This window comes from Gallus gallus, chromosome 21 (assembly GCF_016699485.2).
Source record: "Gallus gallus isolate bGalGal1 chromosome 21, bGalGal1.mat.broiler.GRCg7b, whole genome shotgun sequence".
In the NCBI taxonomy this organism is placed as follows: domain Eukaryota; kingdom Metazoa; phylum Chordata; class Aves; order Galliformes; family Phasianidae; genus Gallus; species Gallus gallus.
In genome coordinates this window covers 4,854,978-4,882,177 of record NC_052552.1, presented here as the reverse complement: position 1 = coordinate 4,882,177, position 27,200 = coordinate 4,854,978, and the positions used below count along the sequence as shown (strand labels likewise).

Here is a 27,200-nt window from a genome sequence, read left to right as displayed (position 1 = left end):
ACATGGCATGGGGACACAGTACAGGGAGACAGGGTGGGGACATGGCATGGGTACATTACACAGGGACACACTACTGGGACATGACATGACATGACATGACATGACATGACATGACATGACATGGGGGCATGGCATGGGGACATGGCACAGGGACATGGCATGGGGACCCTGTACAGGGTCATGGCAAGGGGACATGGCATGGGAACATGGCACAGGGACACAGTGCAGTGACATGGCACAGGGACATGGCATGGAGACACAGTACAGGGCACAGGGATACAGCATGAGGACGTGGCACACAGACACAGTACAGGGCCATGGCGTGGGGACACAGCGTGGGGATGCAGTACAGGGACATGGCACAGGGACACGGAATGGGTATGTGGTATGGGGACATGATGTGGGGACATGACACAGGGACATGGCACAGGGGCATGGCACAGAGACACAGCATGAGGACAGAGCAGGGGGACGTGGTATGGGGACAGGGCACGGGGACCCAGCACAGGGACACGGCATGGGGATACAATATAGGGGCATGGCGTGGGGACACAGCACGGGGAGATGCCGTGGAGACACGGCACAGGGACACAAATGGGGCCACGGCACGGGGACAGTCGCGCTCCCACGGGCAGCGCAGGGCAGCGCCGGGCTCCCTGCGGACGGCCGCTCCCCCCGAGACGCTCCGGGCTCCCTGGGTCGGTTCCGGGGCACCACCCCCTCCCGGCTCGGGGGATCCCCGCACCCTCCGGGAGGGGTTGGAGGGTGGGGGGTTGTGGGGGGGCGGGGGGGGGACCGGCCCATCCCGGGGGCGTTCCCGAGCCGCCCCGCCCCGCTCCCGCCCCCCGCTCCTCTATCGCCGCCGCCACCGATTCCGCCGCCGCGGAACCGCCGGAGCCGCGGGCAGCGCCGGGCGGGCAGCGCCGGGATGTGACGGGGCGGCCGCCCCGCTCCGCCGAGCCGCAGCCCCAGGGGGGCTCGGGACCCCCCGCGGCCCGGGAGGCTGTCGGGGGGGGGGGGCGGCGCCGGGCCCCCCTCTGCCACCGCCACCGCCGCCACCGCCGCCCCGGCCATGGCGGAGGGGCCGCCGTACGGCGGGGGGCAGCTGGCGGGGGGCGCGGCGGGGGGCGAGCTGCCCTTCCCCGTGCCCCTCCGCCACGGCCCCGATGCGCTGCTGGCGGCCGGACAGGGCAAGCGGCCCCCCAAGCTGGGGCAGATCGGGCGCAGCAAGAGAGGTGGGTGAGCGGGGACGGTGAGGGGGGGTACCCTGGGGAGAGCCTGGGGTGGTGGGGGGGGAGCGGGTCAGCGTGGAGCCGGCAGCCCTGCGATGCGGCTCATCCCGTAGCGGGGACCCCGGGGTTGCTCGTCCTGCTCGTCACTACGGGGGGGGGGGGGGCTCACCTTGCACCGTTGGGATGCAGCACATCCCGCACCCTGGGACGCTCCCCGAAGTAGCGTGGCTGAGCATCCCCTGGGGGACGCGGTACGATCAGTTCCACCCCGGGGATGTGCTCTGAGGTGCTCACCTCGCACCGAGCATCCTCGGGGACTCGGCGCATCCCACACCCAGAGGACGCAGCACATCCCGGGATGAGCATCCCGTGTCCCCAACGCGTCCCTCCGCGGGCACCGGCGTCCCATGACCCCAATCCCTCCGCGGGTACCGGGCTCTGCCACGCCGCTTTGACGGCCGTCCTTTTGTTTTCCCCTTTTCCCCATCCTTCCAGTGGTTATCGAAGACGATAGGATCGACGACGTGCTGCAGAACCTCTCCGAAAAGGCCCCCCCCGGCGTGTAATGCCCCCTCGGGAGGGATTTCTGCTCTCTGAGGTTATCGGCCGAAAATCCCAGCACCGCCGGCGCGAGGACGAGCGGCGCAGAATCCCCCACCCGATGCGAAATCACACCTAAAAATGATAACAATAACAAAAAGCGAGAACAAAAAATCATCGTCATCATCACTCCCCCCCCCCCCCCCCCCCCCCTTCCACCCCCCCCGCTCCCAAATGCCCCCGACGCGGTTCTGCCGTGGGGCTGCCCCATGGGGGGTCCCGACCCCCTGCTGATGGTGGTGGAACCCAAGCGGAGGTTCCCTTCCCGGCGCTCCGTTCGTTTTGGTTTTTAATTTGATGTCTTTGGATGTTGGCGAATGCTATAAAACCTATAGAGATCTCCGTTTCGTTTCGGTCGCGTTTTGAGGTTGGCGGGGGGAAAGAAACTTTTATAAAGGGATGGGTTTGGGGTTGGGGTGGGGGGGTGGGGGGGGGGGGAGAATGGGGTTTTTATTGACGGCGCTTGCACAAGGGAGCGATGGGAGGATGTCTATGGGGTCGCAGCTTTCCTTACAGCCATGCAGTGTGGTGTGGGTGACCTTCGTTTGGTTCATTTTTCTTCTCTCGTGGCATTTCCCCTCTTCTCTCATAGACCGTCTGTAAGGGAACGGATCAGCGCCGACGAGAACTGCTGTAACCCGGAGTGCCAAAACGCAGGGCTCCGTCGGGCTCTTGTGGGGTTTTTCTTTCCTTCTCTTTTTAATTTTTAATTTTTAACTACTTCGCATGAGATGCAAAAAAAATATATATATATATCTATATGAGGAAAAAAAGAAAAAAAAAAGGGAAAAAAAATATATATATTCCCCTCTCGTGATGAGGGTGATTTTGTTGTATGTTCGCGGCTCGGAATGACGGAGCGCGGCCGGGTGTCCTCTCCTCCTGTATGGGAATATCGTGTCTGGTGCACTGTCCTCCACACACAGGGCTATTTCTGCAATGATGTACCAATAAAAAAGGAAAATGAGACAAAAGGCGGAGTGCTCCCGGGCTGCTGTGCTTTGCTGAATAATTAATGGGCGTTAATATTCATCGGGGATGGGGTCATTGGGGTGTTGGATGGGAAAACACCTCCGGGGAGGGGATGCGGTGATTGATTCAGAGTGAGGTGGATGGGATGTGGGGATCCCAAAGGGTGGGGAGGGCCCAAAAGGTTGGAGGACCCCAATAGACCCCCAAACTGGGGATCCCGGTAGTCCCCTTGGTTATGGTGGAGGAACTCCAAAAAGGGTGGAGGACCTCAATAGTCCTCCAGATGGTTGGGGAACCCGGTAGTCCTTTTGGCTATGAGTGGAGGGACCCCAAAATGTTGGAGGACCCCAATTGTCCCATAAACTGGGGACCCCGATGGTCCTCTTGGCTATGGGTGGAGGGATCCCAAAAGGTTGGAGGACCCCAATCATCGCACAAACTGGGGACCCCAGTAATCCCTTTGGTTATGGTGGAGGGACCTCAAAAGGTTGGAAGACCTCAATAGTCCTCCAGATGGTTGGGGACCCCAATTGTTCGCTTGGCATCAAGTCATCTTGACTTACAGAGTCCAAGATGTCCCCAGAGCAGTGCTGTGACTGCACTCAGGTTCATAATTTGGGGGTTCCATTGGGTGATTTTGGCCTCAATATTCACCTTTTTGGGGTCGGGATCAGGGCTGTCACTGGGACCACCTTTGTCCCCCTTGGGGCTGACCCACGCAGGGCAGCTCCACTGTTCATTTCTTATTACTTCTCCCAACCCATGCAGCTTCCTACGGGTGTAGATCAGATGGGAAGATCAGATGAAACTTTCCCTGAAAGAGAAAAACTCTTACTTTTATTATTAATAATAATAATAATAATAATATTGTTTAACCTGTCCACACTTCTTTTCCCATGGGTTCAGCCAAGGCTGCAATCTGGGATGGGCTCAGCACCGTAGAAAACCCTACAGAAGGAAATCCATAGGAAACCCTACACCACAGGAAACCCTACAGATGGACGGCACCTTCTTGGGTAGATTTACCAAAAAGCCCTTAATTTGCATGAAAATGGGGTCTGTCCGCATTGACTGCTGGATACATCTGCCCATTTCCTTTCCCCATACCCAAATCCCCCCCAAAGCCAGGAGGAGTTGGGAGGAAGCAGAGCCCAGTGCTGAGCACAGCGCGATCCCGCAGAGCCCCAGCGCCGCTGCCATGCATCTTTCATGTGCCATAAATAAGTAATGGGGCGGGAGGCAGCAGGGCTGGGAAGGGGGGGGGAGAGCAGTGTTGGGGGAGTGAGCGCGATGCCAAACCCCGCAGCGCTCATAGGAGGACGATCCCATGCCCGGGTGGGTACTTCCATCCCATTCCCCTATGGGATTTGGGGCTGTGAGATTGCCTGTGGGCTGTGAGCCCTCCCATCCCTGTATATGGGGCAGGAATTCAACATCTGCAATGGGAAAAGGCGAAGGATCCCATGGGGAACTCCCTATACTGGGATGCGGGTGGGGATGCCCCATCCTTGGGGTCCTCGCACAGCTCCTTATGGGTTTCACCCTTCCCTAAAGCAGCTGATGGATGGGAAAAGCCATTTCTAACCTCAAAACAAAGCCTCTGGGCGGCTCTACTTCTCCCCCCACCAAAAAAAAAGGGGGGGGAGAAACAGAGCATGGCTGCTGCAGGGCAATGCTACAACATGAGTGCTGCCCCGAGAAGAGCCCTGCTTTGCAAAACCCACAGAAAGCGCGGGCACTCACGGCACCACCCAAAATAAATCCTCATCCCCCGGCAGAAGTAGGGCACAGAAAGTAGGGCAGCAGCTCCCTGCAAAATCTTTTATTTATCACCCGGGGAGCGGCAGTGCAGGGCATGGCCATGAGAACAGCCGGGTCCTGGGGGTGGGATGGGGCCGTTCTGCCCCCCAAACGGCGCCACTCTGGGGTGGAAATGGGGTTGGGGTTGGCTGGGTTGTGCTGCTGCAGGGAGCGATAGCCTTGAGGAAGACGGGGGGTACAGAGTTATTGGGGAACTGGGGAAATCAGTGGGAAAAACACAGAATTGGTTGTTTTGACAGCATTGGTCAGAATTGGTTGTTCCAATGGCATTGGTCATTCCAACAGCATTGGGCATTCCAATGGCATTGAACCCTTCCCATGCAGGAACTGGAAGAACCCAATGGCCGATCACTTGCCCATGGGTTCCTGCCCACTCCTACTATGCTGTGAGCCATGGGGCCATGTCCACTTCCACGTCCTCACGCAGGGATTTGGAGGGCTTTGCCCCCATCACCCTCCTCCATCCACAACATCAGGAGCTCATGGGGCTTCTGGGGGTTGTTCCCAACTGCTTTGGGTTCTCCTTTAGAGGAGTAACATCTTGCTGTGTGGAACCAAAGTGTTGGGTTGGGTTTTCCTTCCAGGGAGGAGGATTTGGGGTCTTCATTCTGGGGGAAAATAGGAAGAGCATCCCCAAAGTGCCCCATGAGACACATCCTCGCAATGCTGTGTGGGGAAACATCTCACCACCAGCAGGATAACAAGAGCTTCCCACCCCAGATTTGGGAATCGCCATACCTGTAGGATCCAGGTGCAATAGGAATGCCCCAGGACATGGAAGCATCCCACTCAGCCCCCAGATCCTTCCTGTGCGCTGCGCTTTGCCTCCCCCCCCCAGGGCTTTATCATTTTCCTTCAGCCTGGAGTTAGAATTCCTCCACTCCTGCCAACAGCTGTTCCCGCTAATGAGGACGAAGCAAAACATCAGACATCTTAATTCATACATTGCTCGAGGTGTTGAACTGTTGCGTTGCAGTCACACGTGGGAGGCACCGCACCGAAGAAAAAGACCCATCATTTTTCACCAAGGGACCCGAATGCAGCACCAAAGCCGTGGTCAGCTCCGACCCCTGGTTTGGTAGATGGAGATTTGGGGGAGGATTTCTTATTCTGGGGGGTGGGCACACGCACAGCCCCGCATTTGTGGGTTCAGGGGGATCTAACTCACCCCATCTGAGCGCCGCTGGTGATTTTTGGGGTGGGGGATGGTTTTGCCCCTTCCCATGGTTTGGAGCACCAGCTCCCAACTTGGGGGTGACAAAATAAAGCAAAAACAACCAACGCACACGTGAAATTTAGAAATAAATAAAAAAATAGGAGCCCAAACGTGTGATGCAGCACCTTAAATACCGGGCGGTGAGTCACGGTGCTGGGGCTGGGGGTGGGGGGTGGGGGGGGATCCAGGTTCTGACTCAGTGTGGTGGTTCTTGTGTCCCTCAATGGGCACTGAGGTCCTCATGCCAACGTGACCCTGTGAATATCACCGTGCTGTGGGGAAGGTGAGGAATGGGGGGGCACACTCATCCCCAAATCTAGGGACCGATGGCCCCATATTTAGGGACCAATGGCCCCAAATTTAGGGACATGGTTAGTGGTCACAGTGGTGATGGGTTGATGGTTAGACTTGGTGACCTCAGAGCTCTTCTCCAACCTTAACGATCCTACGAACCAACCCAAGGGATGGAGACCAGTGATGGCATCCCAGATCCTGCACAGGCACATGGGGGAAAAAACAAACAAACAAACCCCACAAAATACAATTCCTAATGGATCTGAAGCCCCCTCGAGATCCATCCTTTGGAAAGGGTTAACCCAAAACAGAGCTGTGAATCCCCCAATGCAACGGGTAGGGAGGAAAGGAAAAACTCACAGAGCTCCAGCTTGGCTTTTCTGGCTCATCTGCACTGCGATCCCGTTGCATTCAGGAGGTTTAACGACTCAAACAATTAACGGGACCTCCGCAGAGGTGCACTCCACAGCCCAAATACTCACCCTGGGAGAGGGGATTTGGAATGGGGCCGAGATTGGAAAGAACAGAGAAGGCCACAGCACCATGGGCACGAGTCCCCCCCCCCCCCGCTTTTTTTTTCTTAATATAACAAATCCCAATTTTCCCAATCAAATTGCAAACCTCAGAAAGGACCCCACAGCACCTGGAACAGAACCTGTGGAAGGAAGGGGGTGGGGGGGAACCTTTATACCACCTGCAGCAAATCCAATGCGCAGCTGTCCCTGATGCCCTCACCGCTGCAGGCACAGGAAAACCCCCACGGGAATGGCTTTAGGAACGCGTGTCTGACCCGGGGGAGCACTGCGGAGCCCACGACCCCCATGGGGCACCCAACCCCCCTCCCTCCCCCATGCCCCTTTCCTCCCGTGGGTCGAGGCGTCGGCGGACACAGCTATTTTCGGGACGTCAGCGCCCACTGACAGCCCCACACGGCGCGAACGCAGCTTAGGGTGCATATGGCTCTTTATATATAGGATGCACGCGGGGACACGTCTCTGGCAGGCGGTTCCCCGGCGCTCTGCTCCCAAAACCTCGGGTTCAAAGTGCATCTCACACCCACGGGGATCCGCGCTGGGAGGCTCCGCATCCCACGTTTCAATGATCCAATGGGCAGAACCCCTCAGAGCCACGCGTGGGTCGCTCACCCCGTATTGTTCTCGGTTGCTGGGATTTGGAGGTGCAGCCAAGGAACAGAGACCGATTGTGTAACGTTTGGCTCCAAAAGCTCCTTACACAGTCGCATCTTTCTATTGGATTTCCCTTGCCCCGCGCCGCTGATTGCTGTGGTATTTATGTATAAATAGAAGCTGTCTTCCCGTAATCTGCTCGTTTCTCCTCATTATCTCGGGGCTGAGCTCAGGCTCTGGTTTTGGGGATGCTGGGACTCGGGGGTGCTCAATGGACCCAAATCCATCCATTTTCCTCCCAAGACTGAGGTCAGTTTTTCAGCTGTTCTCTTTGGGTTTCCAAGCGACCAACGCAATGGAGCCCATTCAGGGCACCCGGCGCCCTCCTACCCCTCACAACCAGATGGATGCTGAGGAGAGAGGGGAAGAAATCCCCCAAATCCCCCACATTCCCCATTCCCCAAATTCCCATTCCCAAAACCCAGGTGTTTGCTGCCCGGCATCCGTCCCCATCCTCACCCCTTGGGGCACAATTCCTTCCCATCCCCTTCCTCCGTCCTCGCGGAGCTTCTCCCTCATTTAGGGAACGTCTCGATTTGCTAATTATTTTTAATCATTATTACTCATCTCTCCCTTCCTCCCCCCCAACACTCGGTCCCGGCTCCGTCAATCACGCTAATAGCTGTTTACAACCTATCATCAACTCTTGCATAACATCCACATGACTGCGCTCGGATGCCTCCGACACCCGGAGCTGCCCCGGGCTCTATTTTGGGAGCTCTGAGCCCACGGCACCAAGCGGCCACATCCCTCCCGAGAAGCATCCCTCGATGGGGATGGTGTTGGTGGGTTTCATAACCCGCCCATGCTCTGCTGATGCGCCCCGTCTATGGAGAACACAAGGCTTGAGGTCTGGCCCTGGGTAGGACTGCAGTTTGGCACCAGGGATGCCTCACTTGGGTTGCTTCTCACCCCAAAATCCCAACATCCAGCCCACTTTCCCCCCCCCAGAAGGGGGGAAGCCGCTCTCTCTCCCCACGCAAATATTTATTTGGCGTGGCACGGAGGGGCTCATTTATTAAGCTCCAGCTGATGACTGTGTTCAAACTCATTTCTCCTAATGAGGCACTCACGGTCACTCCAGCAACAGCATCCCAGCAGCCACGCTCCATGCAGCCCCCAGCCAAACCCAGCGAGAGCTACGGGGACCTATCCCCACGCCAGGCAGACCCCATGGCCCTCATCAGCAGCCCAATTAGGCAGCTGGAGGTGGCTAATGAGCCCAGAAAACAGTGGGCAGGCACAGCCCGGTGCTTGGCTGGCACGTGGTAGGGTGAGAGGAAGGGAATAAATGAGTGTTTGCCACCCGTGTGGCTCGGCCAAGGGAGCAGCCGTGGGGCGGGGAGGGGAGTGGGGAAAGGAATGGGATGGTGGTGGGGAAACACCTGCGAGAAGGCACTCATATAACTGCTCACAAAACCCCGCAGCCATCAGTTCTCCATGCACCATGGAAGCTCCAGGTGCATCTCCTTCCCCCCCTGAGCAAAAACGAGGAAATTAAAAGGTGATTTTTTGTTTTTTCTGTTTTTTTTTTTCTTCCCATTTTGCACAGCCCACACCACGTTGCAGACAGTCGGGGTGACCCCAAAACGAGGCAGGCTCCCATTGACCCGGACAACACAGCAGTGCTAATGATCCTATCACAGAGACCCCACAGGGCGACACTGATGCTTGTGGACCCCCCACTGCACACACACACACAGCACAGAAACCTGAAGCACACTGCGGGAGGAAAAGGCAACCTGACGTGCCCACATCCCTGGAACATTCCAGGTGGGATCTCTGGGGAGGAGTAGGATGCTTCAGGCTGGGAAACGTCCCCTTGCAGCCTATCCTCTGCTCCCCACAGCTCTACAAGGAGTGACACAGACAACACGTTGGTCGACAGCACAACATCAGAGCATTGCACACAAGGGATGCAGCATTTTGGCAGGGAGCACAACTCCCCAGCTGTTTTGGCACAGGGTGTCTCTATTTGGTGCCTGGGGGGCTGCTTTCCCTGCCCACCCGCTCTGCCGTGGAGCCCCTAAGGCACACTGCCATCTGCAGGAGCTCTGCATGGGCTCCTGGAAAGGCAGCTTGGGGCTGCAGAGCTCAGCACCGTCCCGATTTATGGTCCCCATCTGCAACTGGTGCAGCTCATGGGGCTCAAGGCAAGGCAGCACCCTCCCAGCTCCTTGATCCATCACAGCAGGTTTCCCTTACGCAATGCTGAGGGATGCCCACTTCTGCTACGAGATAGCTGAGACAGGAGAAGCTGAGGATGTGGGGATACATGGATTTCTGGGGGGGGGGAACAGAGTCCTGGCAGCAATGAATGGGCAAGAGCTGCCTGGGAACCAGAAGCACACAGCCAGCATCTTACTGCAGGGACTGTCCTGGGGCAAAGCACCAACCCCCGAGCACAGCATTTTGCCAGGCTGCTTCTGTTTGCCAACCAGCTGGGGGCTGCCTGGTCAGCCCACACAGCCCCTGTGGGGCATCCTTGGGGACAGGTCCCCGTCCTGCTGCCCCACCTCACACAGTGCCGGGGTTGTAGCACAGCAGGTTGAACTCCAGGTTCTCATCCCAGTGCCTGAGCAAGACAAAGAGCTGCTGGGCTGCAGATTTCACAGCAGCCAGGCTGCAGCCCTGCGGGAAGCCCTGCTCACCCAGCCACAAGCTGGCCTTGGCAGCCACCAGCTCCCACTCGGTGAAGTGGGAGGCTGAGCTGTGCTCCAACCAGGCCAGCGCTACAGCCGTGGCCCACAGCATCCCCTCGGGCTCTGTCTGCTTCTGCAGCTCAATATCCAGCAGCAGCGTTTGGACATCAGCGCTGTCTGCCTCGGAGATGCTGGCATCCTGCTGCTCGGCCAGCGTGCTCTGCAGGGAGCGGTGGATGGTGATGGCAGGAGGGGAGAGCTCACTCTCAGCTTTCAGAGCTTTGCAGATGCTCTCCATGGCACCACCGGTGTCCCATGCAGAGCTGCTGTTGGGGACCAGGAGCTGCTGGCTGTGCACGGAGCTTCCACGCTGCTCTGGCTTCTTCATGCTGGAGGAGCCGGAGGGGCTGAGCGCCAAGCGGTGGCAGGAGAAGGGTGAAGTCCAGCGGAGCTTCTCCATGGGGATGCTGACTGCCTCACAGAAGGCACTGTTCATGAGGAAGGCACCGCAGGCCAGCTGCAGGGACACCTGCAAGGAGCAGCGAGGAGCTCTGAGATACCAACCACACGCACCCCGTGCAGGGAAAGAGGAGATTCCCATCCCCCAATGGACCTCCCGACACAGTGCTGGAAGGCCCAGGGGTTCCCTGCCCAGGGCTGAGCTGCTCACCAGCGGAAGGTAATGGGTGCTTTCGCTGTCACTCTCAGAGCTGGCATCGCTCGCTCTGCCCGGAGATTTGCTCATGAAACTTTTGGCAGCCCGAGTCAGCAGCCTGGTCTTCTGGAGGGTCAGTCTGCAGGAGGATGGGACGGCAGCCATCACCTGTGCATCCCTTCCTGACTCCCACCTCCCCATCCCATCCAACCACCCCTACCCTCAGCCACCAGAGTGATGGTCACTGCTCCGTGTCACACACGTGAGAGCTGCAGGTGGCAGAGGAAGGCGGGGTGCACCCATACCTTGCAGCAAAGATGCTCTCAATGGATCTTGGGGGACGTGCAGAAGAAGCAGACGGGCTCTGGAATGGCACTGGGAAGAAACACAAAGAAAATGCGACAGGGGAGTGACTGTCGGAGCAAAACCCACAGTGCTGGGGTGTGAGCTGCTGCGTCTGCTGAAATCCTGCCTCTCCTCTTGCTTGTGTGGGATACAGGGTAACCGAATTAAGAAATGAACGTGAGGAAATCTGTGCCAAAGGCTCCGTGCCTTTCACCTCTGGAAGCAGCCAGGTCTTGTGCTCACAGGCCTAATTGTAGGCAATAGAGTTTCAAAGATAAAATAAAATAAAAAACCAGAATACTCAGCAGAAAACCGAGAAGCCCAAATCACTGACTCAATTTCTCAGCAATTATGCAGCAGCAGCTCCGAGCCGTTTTCCTGCCCCCGTTCCCATGCCCAGACCTGACTCCGGAGAGCAGCAATCATGAGGTCTGAAGCCACGTGGAGAGCAAGAACGGTGCTGGAGCCCAAAATGTGGGGCCTGGCATGAAGCTGTGGGCTGCCCCACCTTTGGGCACCCTGGAAGCCTTCCCCTACCTTCAGGGATGCGGCAGCGCTTCCAGCTGGAGGACAGCGGGGTGCTGCAGGGTGACAGCCTGGGCTCATCCGTATCTGCAAGGAAGGGAGCACAGCAGCATCACCACCGACCTGCAACCCCCCCTGTGCCACCTGCAGCCCCTGAGCACGGAGGTGATTTTAGTTCTGCCACATCCCTGACAGCAACAGACGTGGTCCCAGCCCAGCTTGTCTTCATTAGCAGAGGATTTGGTGACAGGCAAGTGCCTCACGGCCCCTTGCCTCTAATTATGCCCCGCTTCATCCCTCATGCTATCCGTGCTACGGCTGCCAATTAACTTCCAAGCACGGTTGGCAGCCGCTGTCTGTGGTTTGGGAGTTTCAGGGCAAATTGCAGCTTCTTCCCTGGTTAAGGAAAAGGATTCCAGCCAGATGTGTGGTTAATTGCACTGAGCAAATGGCTGGGCTTTTTTTTGGGGGGGGGGGGGGAAGGGGCTGTACATAACGGTACAAAAGACCAGAGAAGATATCAGTTACACAAAAAAAATATACAAGGTCGTATCTTCATAGAATCATGGTTGGGTTGGAAGGGACTTTGCAGCAGGCTGGTTGCCAACCACTGAACCAGTCCATCTTCATGGACTGAGCCAATGAGAACAGCAGCAAGGAGACACAGCCAAAGCCAGGCCTTACCCATGCCATAAAATCCATCACCTCCATCCTGGCTGCATGGTGACAGGGGTTGTCCAGAGGAAAGGCCACGACACCTCCTGCGCCCCGAGCTGAGGCTCCTATGGCCACCTTGCTTGGACAGTACCCCTTGGTATGAGAATTGCTGGTGTTAACCAGGGACTGGGACAGCAACAAACCCCATAGGCTGGTGAGCTCAGTCCCTCTGCCATCCCAAGGGCTGCCATCCCAAGGGCCGCCATCCCAACCTGAGGCTGGACACAGAGAGTGAGGTCGTTGCCACCACGAGTGACAACAGATGGATGGATGGACCAGCCTTGGGTGCACAGATCTGGTGTTGGTTTGAGCTTTAGCAAGGACCCTGGGGTGCCCCCCATCCAGCACACCCCCCAGCCCCACGTTACCTGCGTGGCTGTACTCAATGATGGGGGGCAGGTAGGTGCCGCTGCTCAGCTCCACCGGCACGAAGGCCGTGTACTTGCTGATGACATTGCAGGCCTTGCTGGTGTGGATGGCGTTGAGCTGATATCGCCTCCCCGGCCCTGCATGGGACAGACACCAGCGTTAGAGTCCTCTGCTTCCTCTCTGAAAGAGCAGTGATGCACAGCTGCCCGGGGAGGTGGTGGGGTCACCGTCCCTGGAGGTGTTCCAGAACCGTGGAGATGTGGCACTGAGATGTAGGCATGGTGGGGGTGGGTTGATGGTTGGATCCCTTGATCCAATGAGGCCCCTTCCAACCTGGGATGTTCCATGGCTCTATGGTGCTACGTGAGGCCGAGGCTCCGTTACCGTGCTCGATGTCGCGCTCCCTCTCGGCGAGCAGCTCCAGGTCCCTGATGACAGCCCTGGCTGCCAGCTGGTGGAAGGTCTCGCTCCACACGTCCTCCTCCTGCCCGTCCCGCTCTCGGAGGAGCGCAGGGAGGTCGAAGGTGATCTCCCACTGCATGGGCTCACCGCCCTGCAGCCCCTTCACCACCGCCTTGCAGGAGGCGCGGGGGGAGCGCGGGGACCCCCGGGTGGCACCGGAATCCCAATCCTGGGGCTCCCAGTCTGATGAGGTCTCCGTTTCAAGCGTGAAGGACAGATGCTGGGCAGCCTCTGAAGAGAGGAGAGAAATACGTAATTAACCACAATGGTGGGCACATCAAGAAGCCATAATTAACCCTTCCCCAATGGAGGCACTGAGCGGTGGCGTCGAAGGATGTGGTTAGTGGGCACGGTGGTGATGGGGAGATGGACGTGGTGAACTCGGTGGACTCCTCCAACTTTGGGGATTCTATGATTCTGTGAGTAGGGATGGGTTGACTTCACGATGTCAGTTTGTCATTTCCAACCTCAGTATGATCCTCATGGCAACGCCACCCAAATCCCTCTCCCACATTACCCGGCTCCCCAGGGCTCCGGCTGTCGGATGAGGACTGCAGGCTGGCATCGAGCAGCCCCGAAGCCCACCCCACAGCCACGTCAGGTGCTGGTGGGGACGTGGGGCAGTGGCAGGGGGACACATGGCTCTGCTGCAGCAGGGAGGGCCGACGGGCACCCGCACTGCAGATCCAGGCTGTGGAGATGCGTGGGGTGGCAGCGAAGGGCTGGGGAATGCAAAGACATTGAGTTTTACCCCCCAGCTGGGACAGACCTCCAGGGTGGCCCCAGGGGTTCTCTCCCTGTTTGCACAGGAGGTGAAATACGGGTTTCAGCCCTGCAGACATTTTAATGGCTTCATTTGGGAGACAAGGGAAAGAAGAGAGATGGAAAGATCAAGCACCAGTTACTTGGTAACGGGAGGAGGAGGGTGTAGAGGATGGGGAGAAGGGAGTCATTTTATTTTATGTTTTTAACAAGGCTGTTTCTCTACTTGCAGGAGACATGAATCTCCCCTGCAGCATCTCTGGTGCAGCATCCAGCACAGAGAGCAGCAAGCAGCCAGCCTCCATCACTCACCACCGAGGGTGTGATGCTTTATGAACCCGCCAGCAAAACAGGGAGGCAGAAAGCTGTGTGTGACCCAAAACGGGAGCACCCCAAGCTCAGAGTCGGTCAGAAGTGCTCCATCCCATCCAGAGCTCCATCTCCATCCCGAGCTCTCCTCCCAGAGGGGGGAAGGAGCCAAGCACTGAGCTGCCCATTTCCAGCCCTGACCTTTCCATCCCAGCACGGCGTGTGTGGAGGCGAGCAGAGGGCTCACACTCACGGCCCAGTAAATGTCAAGCCCTGGCAGCCGGCCTCGGAGAGCCGCCAGGAGCCCTCGCAGCACAGGGGACAGCAAAACCAGGCTGCAATTAATTACGAGCGGGATGCACGCTGGTAATGGTTTACTGCCCTCCAGAAGGGAGTCGTTTCCATCTCTGCCTTCATGCTGAGCATCCCACGCACAGGCAGGATGCTCTGCGGGCCTCAGCGGCGCAAGGAAGGTCGCAGGTATCTCCCAAACCCATCGGCTTGCCTCTGCTGTGCTTTTCATCACCCTCCCTGCTGTCGCTACAGGGCAGAGGCTTCGTTCCCATCCGCTCGCCTCCAGCCCCCCTTCACCCCGGTGTCAGCAGAAGAGAAACGAGCCCCCAGCATCCCTCTGCGTTTCCATGGGAACAGAAGCGCGCGGCCGCTGCGCATCCTCCCAGTGCAGATTTCAGCACTGGGCATCACGGCGATGCTGAGGACAGGAGAAAACCCATCCCCACCCTTCCGTGGGGCAGCCTCAAACCCTTGCCAGGGCCGGGCTCAGCCTATGGGTCGTCACGTGCATCCAGACCCCAGCCTGAAGCTGCGGGATGTGCTTTGGGACCGAGCTGGGGACTTTGGAGGGCACAGATGTGCCACGGTCAGATTATACGCCAGAGCCAAACGCTGGGGAGATGGGCAAGAGGGAGCCTGGGGATGAGATAACAGCAAAGCTAAACACAAACCACGCAGGTGTGGGAGGAGGAGAGGCATTCAGCAAACAGAAGCAGGGAGCAGGATCCCATCAGCATCCCATCTGTGTTTGCCACATGCCTGTGGCACGCTGCAGCACACCCACCAGGGCTGGCGTGACCCAGGCTCCTTCTCATCCACAACCCAGGCGCTCCCGGTGCCAAGGGCCCATCCTACGGCACACAGAGCATCTCTGGGGGCACCCACCTGGAAATGCACGGGCTGTAGCTCAGGGCTGAGCTGCTGCAGGTCCTGCAGCTGGGTTTTGCGGAGGGGGTTCCTCAGTAATGCACTGCCCGGGTCGCTGGCCGTGGGCTCCTTGGGGAGGGGCTGGCGGTCGGAGATTTGGTTGGCACTGTATGCACGTCTCCTGCAGGACGCCTTCGCATCTGAGTGGGGGGAGAAAGGGTCAGCATCAGTCCTCCCGGGGAGGAAAAGGACATACTGAACCCTGCTCGGTTCAAAGCAAAGCAGCAAAAGCACAGAAGAAAACAAGAGCCTACACTCAAACCCCGGGGGATGCCAGGAGAGCGGGCTGGGGAGGCTTCGTCTGAGCAGTTTTCAGCCAGGAAAAAAAAAAGAAAACATAGAAAGAAAGAAAGAAAGAAAAAAAAAAGCTGACTGCATTTACCCAAACCTTCCTGGAGAAGACAAAGGGTTTCCTAATGAAATGTCATTAGTGCAGACATTCTCCTGTCAGAGCAAGAGCAAAATTTCATTTGGAAACGCGTGGTTTCTCATTGTTTTTGACAAGGCTGAGAGGATGGGCTGAGCGGTTCCTCTCTGCCTATCAGCACAGGATATCCCACAGGTAGCAGAGGTTTCCCCTGCAGCACGGGCCGAAGCTGGGGCTGCTTTGGAAACCCCTGGGGAAGGCAGATCTCCAGGGCTGCCATCGGTTTCCTGACAGCTTCGGGTAAAACATCCGAACCAAACAGCCACGCCGAGATGTGTCATCCTCCCACAGAGCCCTCTGACACTTTGCAGCTGGGGAGATGGAGCTGTCAGGCGAGCAAATTGGCAGAGCAGAGATGAAAGCTGGTTAGGAAGACAGGGGCCTGACCGGCATCCGTGTCTGATTCTCCGCTGGGGTCCCTGCCTGCCGCCAGCTGATCCGGGGTGCCGCATCCCTCTGGGTAGCTCCAGCTCTCAACACATGTCCCCTCTTCTTGGGAATGAAAGAAAACGGAGCTGCCCGACTCCTGGGAGCGCATGGTGCTGTACCGCCGCCTCTTGTCCTGGGGAGAGCAGAGCTGTCCCAGCGTTTGGCTTTGCGCACCGGTGCCAAGGGGACCTCAGCCACGCAGGGAACGACAGCGGGAGAAGCGTGGCACTCACGGCTCTGGGCTTGGAGATGTACAGGGAGGTGTCACAGATGATGCTGTAGCCCACCAGGCGGTCCCCGGGGAAGAGGCAGCTGGAGCTGAGCGGGGAAACCAACGCCTCGGTGCTTTCGGGGAAGACCCACTCCACCGACACGTCGCTCAGCACCGGGGCCATCGCCTTCTTCAGCGACCTGACCACCTGGGGTGGGGAGCAGGAGGAGGAACCACAGCAAAAAGCGTGGGGCTGAGCCCCGAACCCCAAACCCCGACACGGGTGGGTTCGATGCCAGCACAAATGAATGGAGATAGCAACGCGTTGCCCACCGCCCCCACCGGGAAGGCCAACGTCTATGGGGACACGTGGACTGCGGAGCCATCCCTGCTTGCTGTGGGATGTCAGCACCAGATTCACAGCTCTGCATCTCCTGCGTTCCCTATTGTTCCTACTGCTTTGTCACCGGCTCTGGAAGATGCACCAGGCTGTTTTATAAGGCTGTTTTATAATTGATGCCTCAGACTGCTGAAGGCAAAGCACTTTATTAATAGCTCTATTTAAAAAAAAAAAAAAGAAAAAAAGAAAAGAAAAGAAAGGAAAAAAGAAATCACCTCCCTTCACTGTCTTTGCTTTTAATTTACATCAGAAACGCTGATGCTGTTCTGTCTTAGAGAGGATTCTGTGTGCTACAGGTCCCTGCAGAGGGACGAGGGCTGAAGCCCTTTGAGATGGAGGATGCAGAGACAGAATGTAAGGATATTTCTGAGCTGAGGACCCGATTGTCTCTGGGTTTGCCACTCAGTGTGTGCTTTTACCAGGAGACCGAGCCCACAAAGGGCCATTCTTACAGCACAGCCTCAGCCTTCACGGGGAGAGCGAAAACGAAGCTCCCTCGTTTGCTTTAAAGTCAGCTTAATAGGCAAAGCAACTGCAGCACGCTCCCCTCCCTCCAACCCCGGGTACTTCTCGCCTGAGCAGCGCCAGGGCTGAGCCTGACTTCAAAACTAATTGGCTGCTTTGATGCCAGCTCTCTGCCCTTCCTCTGCTCTGCGGCAGCAGCTGCTTTGAAGCCGGAGCGGCTGCACGGTGGCTATCGCCTCTCCCATCCCCGCGTGGGGCAAACACCTCCCACTGCCTCTGCCAGCAGAGAGGAGGATGCTCCCATCCCCTCCTGCTCGTCCACCTGCTGCCGAGTGGGAGCTGCAAAAGCAGCAGCAGCAGGAGGGGGGGAATGGGAGTGCAACGTGATGGTTTGGAGAGGTGACGGCACGCGGTCGTACCTTGGGCTGCAGCCGCTCGCCCTCCACCAGGAACTCAGCGATGCCCCTGGACACAGCAGCTGCTCCCTGCACCAACCTCCTGCAGGCGTGGGGCCCGATGCCGAAGCTGTAGCACCTGCCAAGGGAAGAGAAAGCAGCTCCTTGTTTGGGTGGCTGGAGCGGGGCTGGGAGCTGCCCGCCCAAGGCCAGGTTGGATGGGGTTTTGGGCAGCCCGGTCCAGTAGAAGGCATCGCTGCCCACGGCATGGGGTTGGGATTGGATGGGCTTTCAGATCCCTTCTAACCCAAAGCACTCTCTGATTCTCAGGTTCTATGAAGGAACAACACTCGGGGCTTGCCAGCAGGATCCCCAACTGCTTGGCTGCCAGGCCAGCTCCTCTCCCCACTGAGTGCCTGCGGTCAATCGCATTAAAGAGCTAGTAATTATCTCTGCTCACAATTAAAACAAACGTTTTCTCAAGGCAAGAAGAACCAGCTGGGCGAGACTGCTGCCCTCACCCAGCTCAGCAAGCCAAGGGCTGCAAACCAGGGGCAGGCAGAGGGAGAAAACAGCCCCAGCAACCATCTGCATCTGCACTGGGGGGCTTTTCTCTTGGAGGTTTTAATCCCCAGATGGCTGCAAATCTTCCAGAGACTCACACCCTCTTAAAGAGGTTCTGATCTCCTTTTGAGCTAAGGGCTCAAAGCCCAGATTCCAGCACTAAGAGAGGGGGACAGGTAGTGCTGTGCTGCTGAGAAGCACTCAGCCCTCCATAGAGGAAAGAAAGGAAAGAGCAGCTTCCCTGATCAGCCCTGGACTGGGGAGGAGTAAGGCTTTTTAGTGCCTGATTCAGTGGTTGGCAAGCCTAACAGGTTTGGAACTAAATGATCTTTAAGTTCCCTTCCAACCCAAGCCATTCTATGATTTTCTTCCATTTTCCTAATGTTTCATCTCTCTTAAAGAGATGGAGAAGAAATCAGACCACGAGGGCTGGGGGACGGGCTGGGAGCTCGCCGCATTCATTTCCTGCTTATCCCATTGCTCTTTTTCAGCAAATTCAACTCCCATCGTGGAAGCAGCTGGGTCCAAGCCCAGATGTGCTTCAAAAATAAATAAAATATAAAATAAAAACAAAACAACAACAACAACAAAAAAAAAACCAGCAAGGAAGATTGCTGGTGTGTCAATCTCTCCTAGCAGGAAGCCCCAGCAGAGAGAGCCTGCGAAGCTGTCAGCCCAATTCTCCCGTGCTTGATTGTTAGGAAAGCATCTGAGCTGCTGGGATCTGTTCCAAAGCCTTTGAGGTTCTGTGCTCCTGACACGGGCTCGGCTGTGAGCTGCAGCCCCCCAGCTCTGTGCCCCATACCTGGTGGAGCAGGAGTGGTTCCGCAGCAGCTCCAGCACCGTCCCCGCATTGCTGATGGCCCCATGAGACAGCAGGAAGAGCAGGCGGGGGTGGCCCCTGCGGATGGGCTGCCGGACAATCCACTTGAGAGGAGACAAGATGTTGGGGCTCCCCGTGTCGGCATGCATCCTCCTGATGCTCTCGCAGGCCACGGCCAGGCTCTCCTGTGGGAGGAGTGTGGGATCGGCCATCTGAGCCTCAGCCCCCATCCCATCCGCCCAGCACTCACCTCGCAGTACGTCCTGCTGGCTGGGAATAGGATCTTGAAGGTGGAGCTGAAGGTGACGATGTTGAAGAGGCACGCTGGCGTCAGGCTCTTGAGGGCCACCAACAGGGCGTCCTGCTGGAAGAAAGCAGTGGGTCAGCACACCGTGCCACTCCTGTCCACTTCGGCTTCACAGGACAGCTGGGTTGGATGGGATCTTAAAGCCCACCCGGTTCCAACCCAATGCCACGGGCTGGCTGCCACCCACGACATCAGGCTGCCCAAACCTCACCCAACCCGGCCCTGAGCACCCCCAGGGATGGGGCACCCACAGCTCCTCCCATGGAGGTGCTCAAGGGAGATGTGGCCCTGAGGGATGCGGTCAGTGAGCACGTTGGGATGGGTTGGGGTTGGACTCGGAGATCTTGGACGCCTTCTCCAACCTTAACAATTCTAAATCAGTTTCTTTCATGTGATTTCCTATGCTGAGAAATCTCTGCGTATCGCCTCTCTCTTGCAAGCTCCCCAATGCAATTTGGGTCCCGACGCTGCGAGGACAACGGGGTGCTTCCAAAGGACCCCATCTCTGCTTGCTCCACAATGGTGGATTCTGTGCTCGCCCCGCAGCGCTGCAGCACGGAGCTGGGGGTGAGAAGCAGAGTGTGAAGCGGAGCCGTGCGACACGTCATGCACCGCAGTGCCCGAACAGGCAGAAAGAAACAAACAGCTTCGAGTCTCACAAAAGGAGAAGCCTCCCCCAGCCCCAACTCCCTTATAGCTGGCACAATTAAAATAGCAGGGAGAGGCTGCTTCCAGCACTTGTCATTACCAGCAGTGGTTATCTAACTCGCCTGCTCCTGGTCTCTTACATAAGGGGACAGAGCTTGGAGCTGCTGGGACGGCCACCGTGGTCAACTCCACCAGCGAGCAGTGCTGCAGGAGGGGGAGCAGAGAGCTGGCAGAGCTGTGCGTGCTCTGATAAAGGCAGACTTCTGCCTAGGGCAGCAGAAAGCCCAGAGCCAACCCTGGGAGAGGAGCTGCCAAGGTCACACTGGCCGCCTCCTGGCTTCGTCCCAGGGCAGGGCATGGGCAGAGCGCTGCGTGGTCCACGAGTGGGGCTGCCCTTTAGCAGCTTCACACCGAGCTGTTATCTCAGACCTCCAGGGATGTATTTATACACCCTGCTCGCAGCAGGCTCTGGGGGTGCTGGCTCCTGCAGATCCGACGCCGCGCCTTGGAACTCATTACAAAGATTAAATAAAAATAATGATAATCATTAAAAAAATAAAAAAAAACCCGAGCATAAAAAACCACCCAGATTTCCAAACGTTTCTGTTAAAGCGCTTCCCGAAGCGAGCTCCCAAAGCCTGCCTTCTGTTTCACCAAGCAGAAGGATTTATTGCTTCTTGCAGTAAATATTGATCCTGATCCCGTTGCACTCTCTATCAATACAGAGGCTCAATAAGAAGAGATGTTTGCCTCCAGAGAAGTCAATTCCCAGTCATTCTGCCAGCTCGGGCAGTGCTGACGCAGGCACTGTCCCCCTTCTCCCTGCTGGAAGGGATCAGATGCAGAAAGCCCTGAACTTCCCACCTCTGCGGGTCAGATTAGAGACCTCCTGCCCAAACCCAGCCCAAGCCAAAGAACCTGGAGTGGATGCTTTGCAGCAAAGGAAAAGGAGGGGGGGGGGACCTGTGTCCCTCCTGGGGCTCGGTGCCATCCCTCAGGGTGACAGCACGCTCCTCATCGCTGGAGGTGGATGTCCTCAGCCAGTTCCCATGGAAACAGGAGGAGGTTGGGAAGGAGATGGGCTCGGAATGCTCCCTGCCTGCAGGCAGAGCTGCTGCCGGAGCAGGGATGCGGTGGCTCCGGGTGTTTGCACCCAAACCTGGTGGTGGTTGGGTTAGGGAAGGGGGTGAGCGCATCGCGGAGCCTCTGCGTGCTCAGCACAGCACCCAGATGCAACCAAAGCCCAGAGGGACTCTGCAATTCCCTCTCACTGTCTGCAAGGAATACGCTTAGGGCAGCGTGGATCCATGCCCTGCTCAGGAGGATGCGATGTCCATTAAGGCCCTGGGGCTCAGGTGGCCCCAAAAACCAGGAGAAACTCCATGCAGAGCTTCTGCCAGAGACTGCAGCTTCTCACCAACACCCGCCAGCTGGCAGCCAGCAGACACCAGCCTGCCTCCAACGAGTCAGGCAGTGCTAACGATAACGAAAGTCCTCACAGTGCTTTCCCCTTTACCAGGTCCCCAGTGGGCTCAGGAACCTCTCCAGATCCCAGGGGCAGCAGCGCGAAGCGGAGCCAGGTCCCAGGAAGGATGAATGAGGGGTGGTCCTACAGCCTGGATACACCCAAAGAGGTGACAGCAAGGGGACCTGACAGCTCCACGGGAACCCCATAACATCCCAACGAGGCTTTCCCATCACCCAGAGCTCCCAGTACGCTGCTCATAACCCCACACCAGACCACAGGCCCTCGTTTGTGCTTGAAAAAGGGGACGTGGAGGTGTCTGCCAGGGCACAGCCAGCATTTAGCCCTACAATTGGGCTCTGGATGCCCCAAGCCTCCACCTACAGAGAGCTGGAGGACCACAGAACCGCAGAGCAGTGTCCAGCAGCACAAACCTTGGCACGGCCGATGCTCGTGCTGCTCCCACTGCAGTCCACCAGGAAGATGAACTCTCCAGCAGCTTTCTGCAGGTCTGCCGGGGCTGTGCTGAGCTCGGGGCAGAAGTTGAGCATGAGGACGGGGTGGTGGGGGATGTCCTTGTGCAGGCGCTTCCGGATGATTTCCGTCTGCAGGGAAGAAGCAGAGGGTGTAAAAATCCAGGAGAGTGATTTTTCTGCCTCTTTTTTTTCATGTAGAGGGAATTAATTGGCTGCTGGGTTTTTCCAGGGTCCCCAGGCTGCTTGCTGGGACTGAGGATCCACTCCGCGGCACTTGGGGACGTGGTTTATGGGCACAGGTTGGCAGCCGGCCTTGGTGATCACAGAATGGCCTGGGTTGAAAAGGACCACAATGCTCATCCAGCTCCAACCCCCTGCTATGTGCAGGGTCACCAACCAGCAGCCCAGGCTGCCCAGAGCCACATCCAGCCTGGCCTTGAATGCCTGCAGGGATGGGGCATCCACAGCCTCCTTGGGCAACCTGTTCAGTGCGTCACCACCCTCTGGGGGAAAAACTTCTTCCTAATATCCAACCTAATTACATTAGTGGTCTTTTCCAACCCTAACGATGCCGTGATTCTGAGCAGCAGCAATCTGCCCCAGTTGCTCAGGGCTTTATCCAAGGTGTGCACCTCACCGGGGCTTTCTCTCTGCTTCTCATCCTCTGTGCGGTTGCTGCCCGGTCCTCCCGGAGCACAGAGGTGGCTTTCCCGCTGGGAAACGGTTCTGGAATGATCCTCCCCGTGATAACTTGATGTGCTAAAGACAGAAATAATTAGGGAGCCATCTGAGCCGTGGCGTGGGAGGTTCATTTCGTTCCACCTGCCGCACGCCGAACGCAATTAGAGGAAGCGCCTGCCGTGCGAGCAGCGCCGTCCTCATCGCCGTGCTGCAAGGGGAAGGGGAAAGGAGCACCAGCATGGGGAGCAACCACAGAGCACCACCAGGTGTGCCCAGACAGCCCCTGCTTGAGGGCTGTAAGTGCTTGGGGGTCCTGCATGCAGAGCCCACCGCAGGGCAGACGGCTCCCAGCGCTCCCCTCCTCTCCGCCGGCTGCGTGGCAGGCAGGGAGCGCTGAGCTGTCACTCAGCTGGGGCTGCTGAGCCACAAATCCCAGAGCTGAGATTTTCCTATTTGCTCGTCAGCAGAACAAAGAGAAGTTTCTACTACCTTGTCTTCGGCTGAGCTCGTTATTCCAAGCCAAATCACCTCCATCTCTCTGACAGCTTATCCAGAAACGGTAAACATTTACGGAGCAATTAAAAGAATACTTTATTCAATGTCACTGCAATAATTATAATACCGTTAATGCTATAATAACGTACCTACCTAATTATGCTATGCTAGAACAGCACTAATTATACACACAATACCCATCTCAGAGCTTCTTCCACACCCGGTTCATCAGAAGCAGTGCAGAATTTTCCCCTCCTCCTCCATATAAACCCCTCTCCAAGGGAGGATGCTGCAGCTATGGACCAACCACATACTCACCCAGCTGAAGGAAAGCCTCGGTGCCTCTCACCTTTTTCTCAGCGCTGGGGTCCTTCTTCGTGCCTTTAATGAAATCATTCTTCCCCTTCAAGTGCTGTTCGTACTCTGCAGGCGTCATATCACCTTCTTCCATTAAGATGTGAGGCATGTGGGGCTCTGGAAATGCAGGAGAACCACCTTAGCTCAGCTCCGGGTTTGGAAGAGCAGCACGCACCCATGGTTGCAATGGCTTTTGAAGGGGTCTGGGGTTATCTTGTAGGAGTCTGACCCCTGGCAGTGTGTGCAAAACCAACACGGGACCCAAGGAGGGGCAGAGCCCACGTACCACTCGGGTGGATGAGGATCTCCACGGGTCGGTCAAATGTGTGCCTGTTGGCCAACGTGATGACGATGCTCTTCGCTGAGCGGGCAGAGGGGTCGGCATCTGCTCGGATCTCATGCGTGGGGCTCTCAACGCCTGCATGGAGGGACCAGGGGGTGGTCAGGGAGGGCCAGAGGACCCCACGCAGGGGAAGGAAAGGAGGATGATGAGTGTGGGCATCACAGGCAGCCCCGTACCTGCCAGCAAGCACGGCCCTCGGATCTCCAGGTGGAAGCTGAACTCGTACTCAGAGGGGTTGGTGGCCTCTCTCTGCAGCAGCTGAGCCAGACAGCAACTGCTCCCAAGCTCTGGGCTCCCCGATGCACAGCACTGCTTGTCCCTACCAGTGAGGTGAACCCCAAGGAATGCTTGAGTGCTGTCTCCCTGCACCAGTCCCACCCAGAACCCATCCCGTGGGTCCATACGTTTGCGGCAGGTGGCTGGAAAGGCTGCTGGCGTTGTGCAGGCTGGGCTGGGGGACCATGGGGACACACACAGCTGGCAGGAGGACCCGCACGGCCCCGCTGGGCAGCGTCTGCAGCTCAGAGGAGGTGCTGATGAAGATGGAGACGCTTTCCAGGGGAGGAATCGTGCCCAGGTTGGCCACAAAAGCAATCCTCTCCAAGTCCTCATCCATCACAATCCTTCCTGCAGAGAGAGACAGCCATATTAGGGTGCCACAACCACACAAAACGCTGCTCCCTAGGCTTCCCAAAGCCACACCAGCCCTCCTCTCCAAGGAACCCAAACCACAGCTCTCTGCATCACCATTTTGGTGGATGCCACATGGACACGAGTCTCCTTGACGCCACGGCACATGACAGACACCCACTCTCTACCACCTCCCCTTCCCCCTGGCTCCCTGTGTTCCCCAGAAGGCTCCAAACTCTCTCACCACCCCCGTCGGGAGCTCCTCCATCAGGGAAGCTGATGCTGTCCGAATACACGTCATCAATCTTGGCTTTGTCCTTTATCTGCACGGTCACAGCACGCTGGCAGATCACTGCCTCAAACCCCACGACGGTGGTGCCTTCATCCAGGGGGAAGACGAAGAGCCCTGCCAGCCAGGAGGGTTTTAGCAACACCAAGCCCTCATCCAGAACCCATCAGCCTTATGTTCTCTGGAGGAGCTCAAGGCCAGGCTGGATGGGGCCCTGGGCAGCACGGTCTGGTGGGGGGCATTGGGGGTTGGAACCGTGTGGGCTTAAAGATCCCTCCCAACCCAACCATTCTACGTTTCTGATTCATGAACAAGAGCCAAGCACTGCCCGCCCTGGGGAGGAACAACTGCAGGACGTGCTGGTGGATGCAGCTGGAAAATGCATGGCAGGGCAGGACCCAGTGGACACCAAGGTGACCAGGAGCCAGCACTGTGCCCTTGCTGCCAAGGCAGCTAGCAGTGTTCTTGGTTGCATCAGGCACTGACAGCAGGTCAAGGAGCCGACCCTGCCACTCTGCTCTGTGATGGGACACGGGGACACACAGAGGTGGTGGCATCTCCATCCACAAAAATCTCCAAGCCCATTTGGACACGATTCTGGGCACCAGCTCCGGGTTTCTCCGCTGGGGCTGGGTGGGATCAGGGCCATTCTGTGATACCCAAACCCACACTTCCCCAGTCGTACCCTTTAGGCCCACGTCACTTTGCATTTACAACCACGGCACACAGCTCCCACGGCAGCACGTGCTTCACTTGCCTTTGCAGGGCTGTGCCTGCAGGTTGCGGTAGGTGAGCGATGCTGTCATGCCCAGGGCATAACCACTGACACAGGATGTCACTTCGGAGGCGGTGAGCAGCAGTGGGCAATGGGAGCTCTGGTTGATCAGCCCTGGCATCTTCACCACCACGAGGTGCTCGAGAAGGAAGAACCCACGAGAGGAGCTCGGAGCACCACGCGTCCTCCTTGTGCCTTCACAGCCCTGAGGACAGAAGGAGAGGCGAGTCCTGAGCACCACATCCCTGCCTGCACATCTCACCCGCTCAACTTGGGGCAGAATGGGTCAACTTCAGCCTTCCCCCCACCCTGCAGCGCCTCCGTCCCCGGGGAAGGCTCTGCCCTCCCTCTCCACGCCATGACTCATCTCTGGCTCAGCACAGCTCAGCTGCAAAGCTTCTGCAACCCTTCCCCTGGAGGTTCTGCTCCGTGCTCCCATCCCCAGCGTGCTTCCTCCCCTCCCAGCACAGGCACGGCGCTGCGGGAGACGCAGCATCATTTCCAGCCGGCTGACGCATAGGGTGCTCGCGGCGAGATAGCAGAGGGCTGGCTGCACCGCAGGGCTGGCTGCACCGCAGAGAGGTGGCGGAGGGCATCGGGATATCAGGAAGTAATTAAGCACCAGATGGGGGAGGAAGGAGAGGGAGCGCTTTGCCTTAGGGAAGAAAGGGAGGAATGAGCAGAGGAAGCGAGGAGCGGGGAACTCATTTCTGAGCAGCCCTGGAGGTGAATTCAAACCCCAGCGGGGGGACAGCACAGTGTCCCCGTGCTCCCGAGGAGGCTGGCACAAGCTCCAAGCCCCACGCTCGGGCTCACAGCCCTGCTGCTTGGGCCACAGCTCCCATCTACCGCTATCGCTGCAGCGTCACAGCAGCTGGCCGGGCCCCAGCGGGACGCATCGGCGCCGCATCGGCAGCACCGCCGCCGTAATCCCATCCGCGTGGGCTCGGCTGGAAGTCACCGCTCGCCCGGCCACGCTCAGCCGTGACACCGCGGGGCCCCACACAGCGCTGGGATAACCCCCCCACACACCACACACACACACACACACTTGGAGGACGGCCGTTGTGCAAACGGTTCCAAATACTCCTCCGGCTTCGTTTGCATCAATCAACACTGACATCCAGCGGCTCGCAGCCCGCTTACAGCCTCGCAGCCGGCCGCGCTCTGCAGGGATGTGCGCGCACAGACGGCCGCCTGTTGCACCGATGTGGCGTCGGGGCTCACGCAGCACCTCGGGGGGCCGCGGGGATGCTGCTCAGCCTGGCAAAGCCCGCACACGCAGCCGGCGTGCCGCTGCTCCTTACCTTGCCTGCGAGGAGGAGGAGGAGGAGGAGGAAGGTGGGCCGGGGTGGGGCGAGCAACTTCTGCCCTTCCGCTGCAGCACGGCTTGGGGGGCTGAAAGGAATCACGCAGGCGGCGCTTCACGCCGCTCTGCCTCTGGAAGGCACGGGGAGACGGAGACGAGGAGGGAGAGAGCGCGCAGGGCTGGGAGAGGGGTGACCCAGGCACGGGCACACGCAGGCGGACGGACGCAGGTCCGGAGCCCACGGCAGAGCGGAGCCGTGCAGAGGTAACCATGACGATGCTGCTCCCGCACCGCTGCTTCGCCTCCGCCTCCCGCGGCCCCTCTCCGGCCCCGCAGGGACAAGGGGGGGCGGCGGGGTGCCGCGGCAGCGCCCTGCCCCGCT

General features: G+C 58.0%; 2 protein-coding genes across 8 annotated transcripts; one reads left to right on the top strand and one right to left on the bottom strand.

Annotated features, from left to right (window-relative positions):
- The first annotated feature begins 855 nt into the window (after nucleotides 1–855).
- CAMK2N1 (calcium/calmodulin dependent protein kinase II inhibitor 1) lies at nucleotides 856–2,806 on the top strand. The gene is made up of 2 exons (XM_003642531.6): nucleotides 856–1,235; nucleotides 1,728–2,806. Exons 1-2 carry the CDS (start codon nucleotides 1,073–1,075, stop codon nucleotides 1,796–1,798), a joined length of 234 nt encoding a protein of 77 aa, XP_003642579.4. The 5' UTR covers nucleotides 856–1,072; the 3' UTR covers nucleotides 1,799–2,806.
- A 5,030-nt stretch (nucleotides 2,807–7,836) lies between these two features.
- Nucleotides 7,837–27,133, bottom strand: VWA5B1 (von Willebrand factor A domain containing 5B1). Of its 7 annotated transcripts, none has more exons than XM_040651377.2 (22): nucleotides 26,817–26,862; nucleotides 25,492–25,714; nucleotides 24,690–24,851; nucleotides 24,220–24,442; nucleotides 23,992–24,134; nucleotides 23,759–23,890; nucleotides 23,465–23,589; nucleotides 21,898–22,068; nucleotides 19,294–19,407; nucleotides 19,026–19,228; nucleotides 17,681–17,795; nucleotides 16,419–16,604; nucleotides 16,144–16,333; nucleotides 15,288–15,469; nucleotides 13,555–13,759; nucleotides 12,960–13,268; nucleotides 12,575–12,712; nucleotides 12,174–12,299; nucleotides 11,502–11,576; nucleotides 10,925–10,994; nucleotides 10,635–10,758; nucleotides 7,847–10,493 (listed from the first exon to the last, which is right to left on the bottom strand). In XM_040651377.2, the coding sequence occupies exons 2-22, from the start codon at nucleotides 25,628–25,630 to the stop codon at nucleotides 9,840–9,842; spliced, it is 3,786 nt and encodes a 1,261-aa protein (XP_040507311.1). In that variant the 5' UTR covers nucleotides 25,631–25,714; nucleotides 26,817–26,862; the 3' UTR covers nucleotides 7,847–9,839. The 7 variants fall into 7 exon arrangements, with proteins under 7 accessions (XP_040507317.1, XP_040507316.1, XP_040507315.1 ...); XM_040651378.2 differs by having other exon boundaries at nucleotides 7,862–10,493; nucleotides 19,294–19,404; nucleotides 26,817–27,133; XM_040651379.2 differs by having other exon boundaries at nucleotides 7,865–10,493; nucleotides 16,144–16,318; nucleotides 26,817–27,133.
- Nucleotides 27,134–27,200: the final 67 nt, after the last annotated feature.

What these genes read in the sequence shown, in the direction of transcription:
- CAMK2N1 (XM_003642531.6), top strand. Translation starts at nt 1,073, where the DNA reads ATGGCGGAGGGGCCGCCGTACGGCGGGGGGCAGCTGGCGGGGGGCGCG. An exon ending in GATCGGGCGCAGCAAGAGAG is followed by an intron (nt 1,236 to 1,727) that starts GTGGGTGAGCGG and finishes CCATCCTTCCAG; the next exon opens with TGGTTATCGAAGACGATAGG.
- VWA5B1 (XM_040651377.2), bottom strand. Translation starts at nt 25,630, where the DNA reads ATGCCAGGGCTGATCAACCAGAGCTCCCATTGCCCACTGCTGCTCACC. An exon ending in CGAGCATCGGCCGTGCCAAG is followed by an intron (nt 19,408 to 21,897) that starts GTTTGTGCTGCT and finishes GCTTTCTTCCAG; the next exon opens with CAGGACGCCCTGTTGGTGGC. An exon ending in GAGAGCATCTTTGCTGCAAG is followed by an intron (nt 10,759 to 10,924) that starts GTATGGGTGCAC and finishes ATCCTCCTGCAG; the next exon opens with ACTGACCCTCCAGAAGACCA.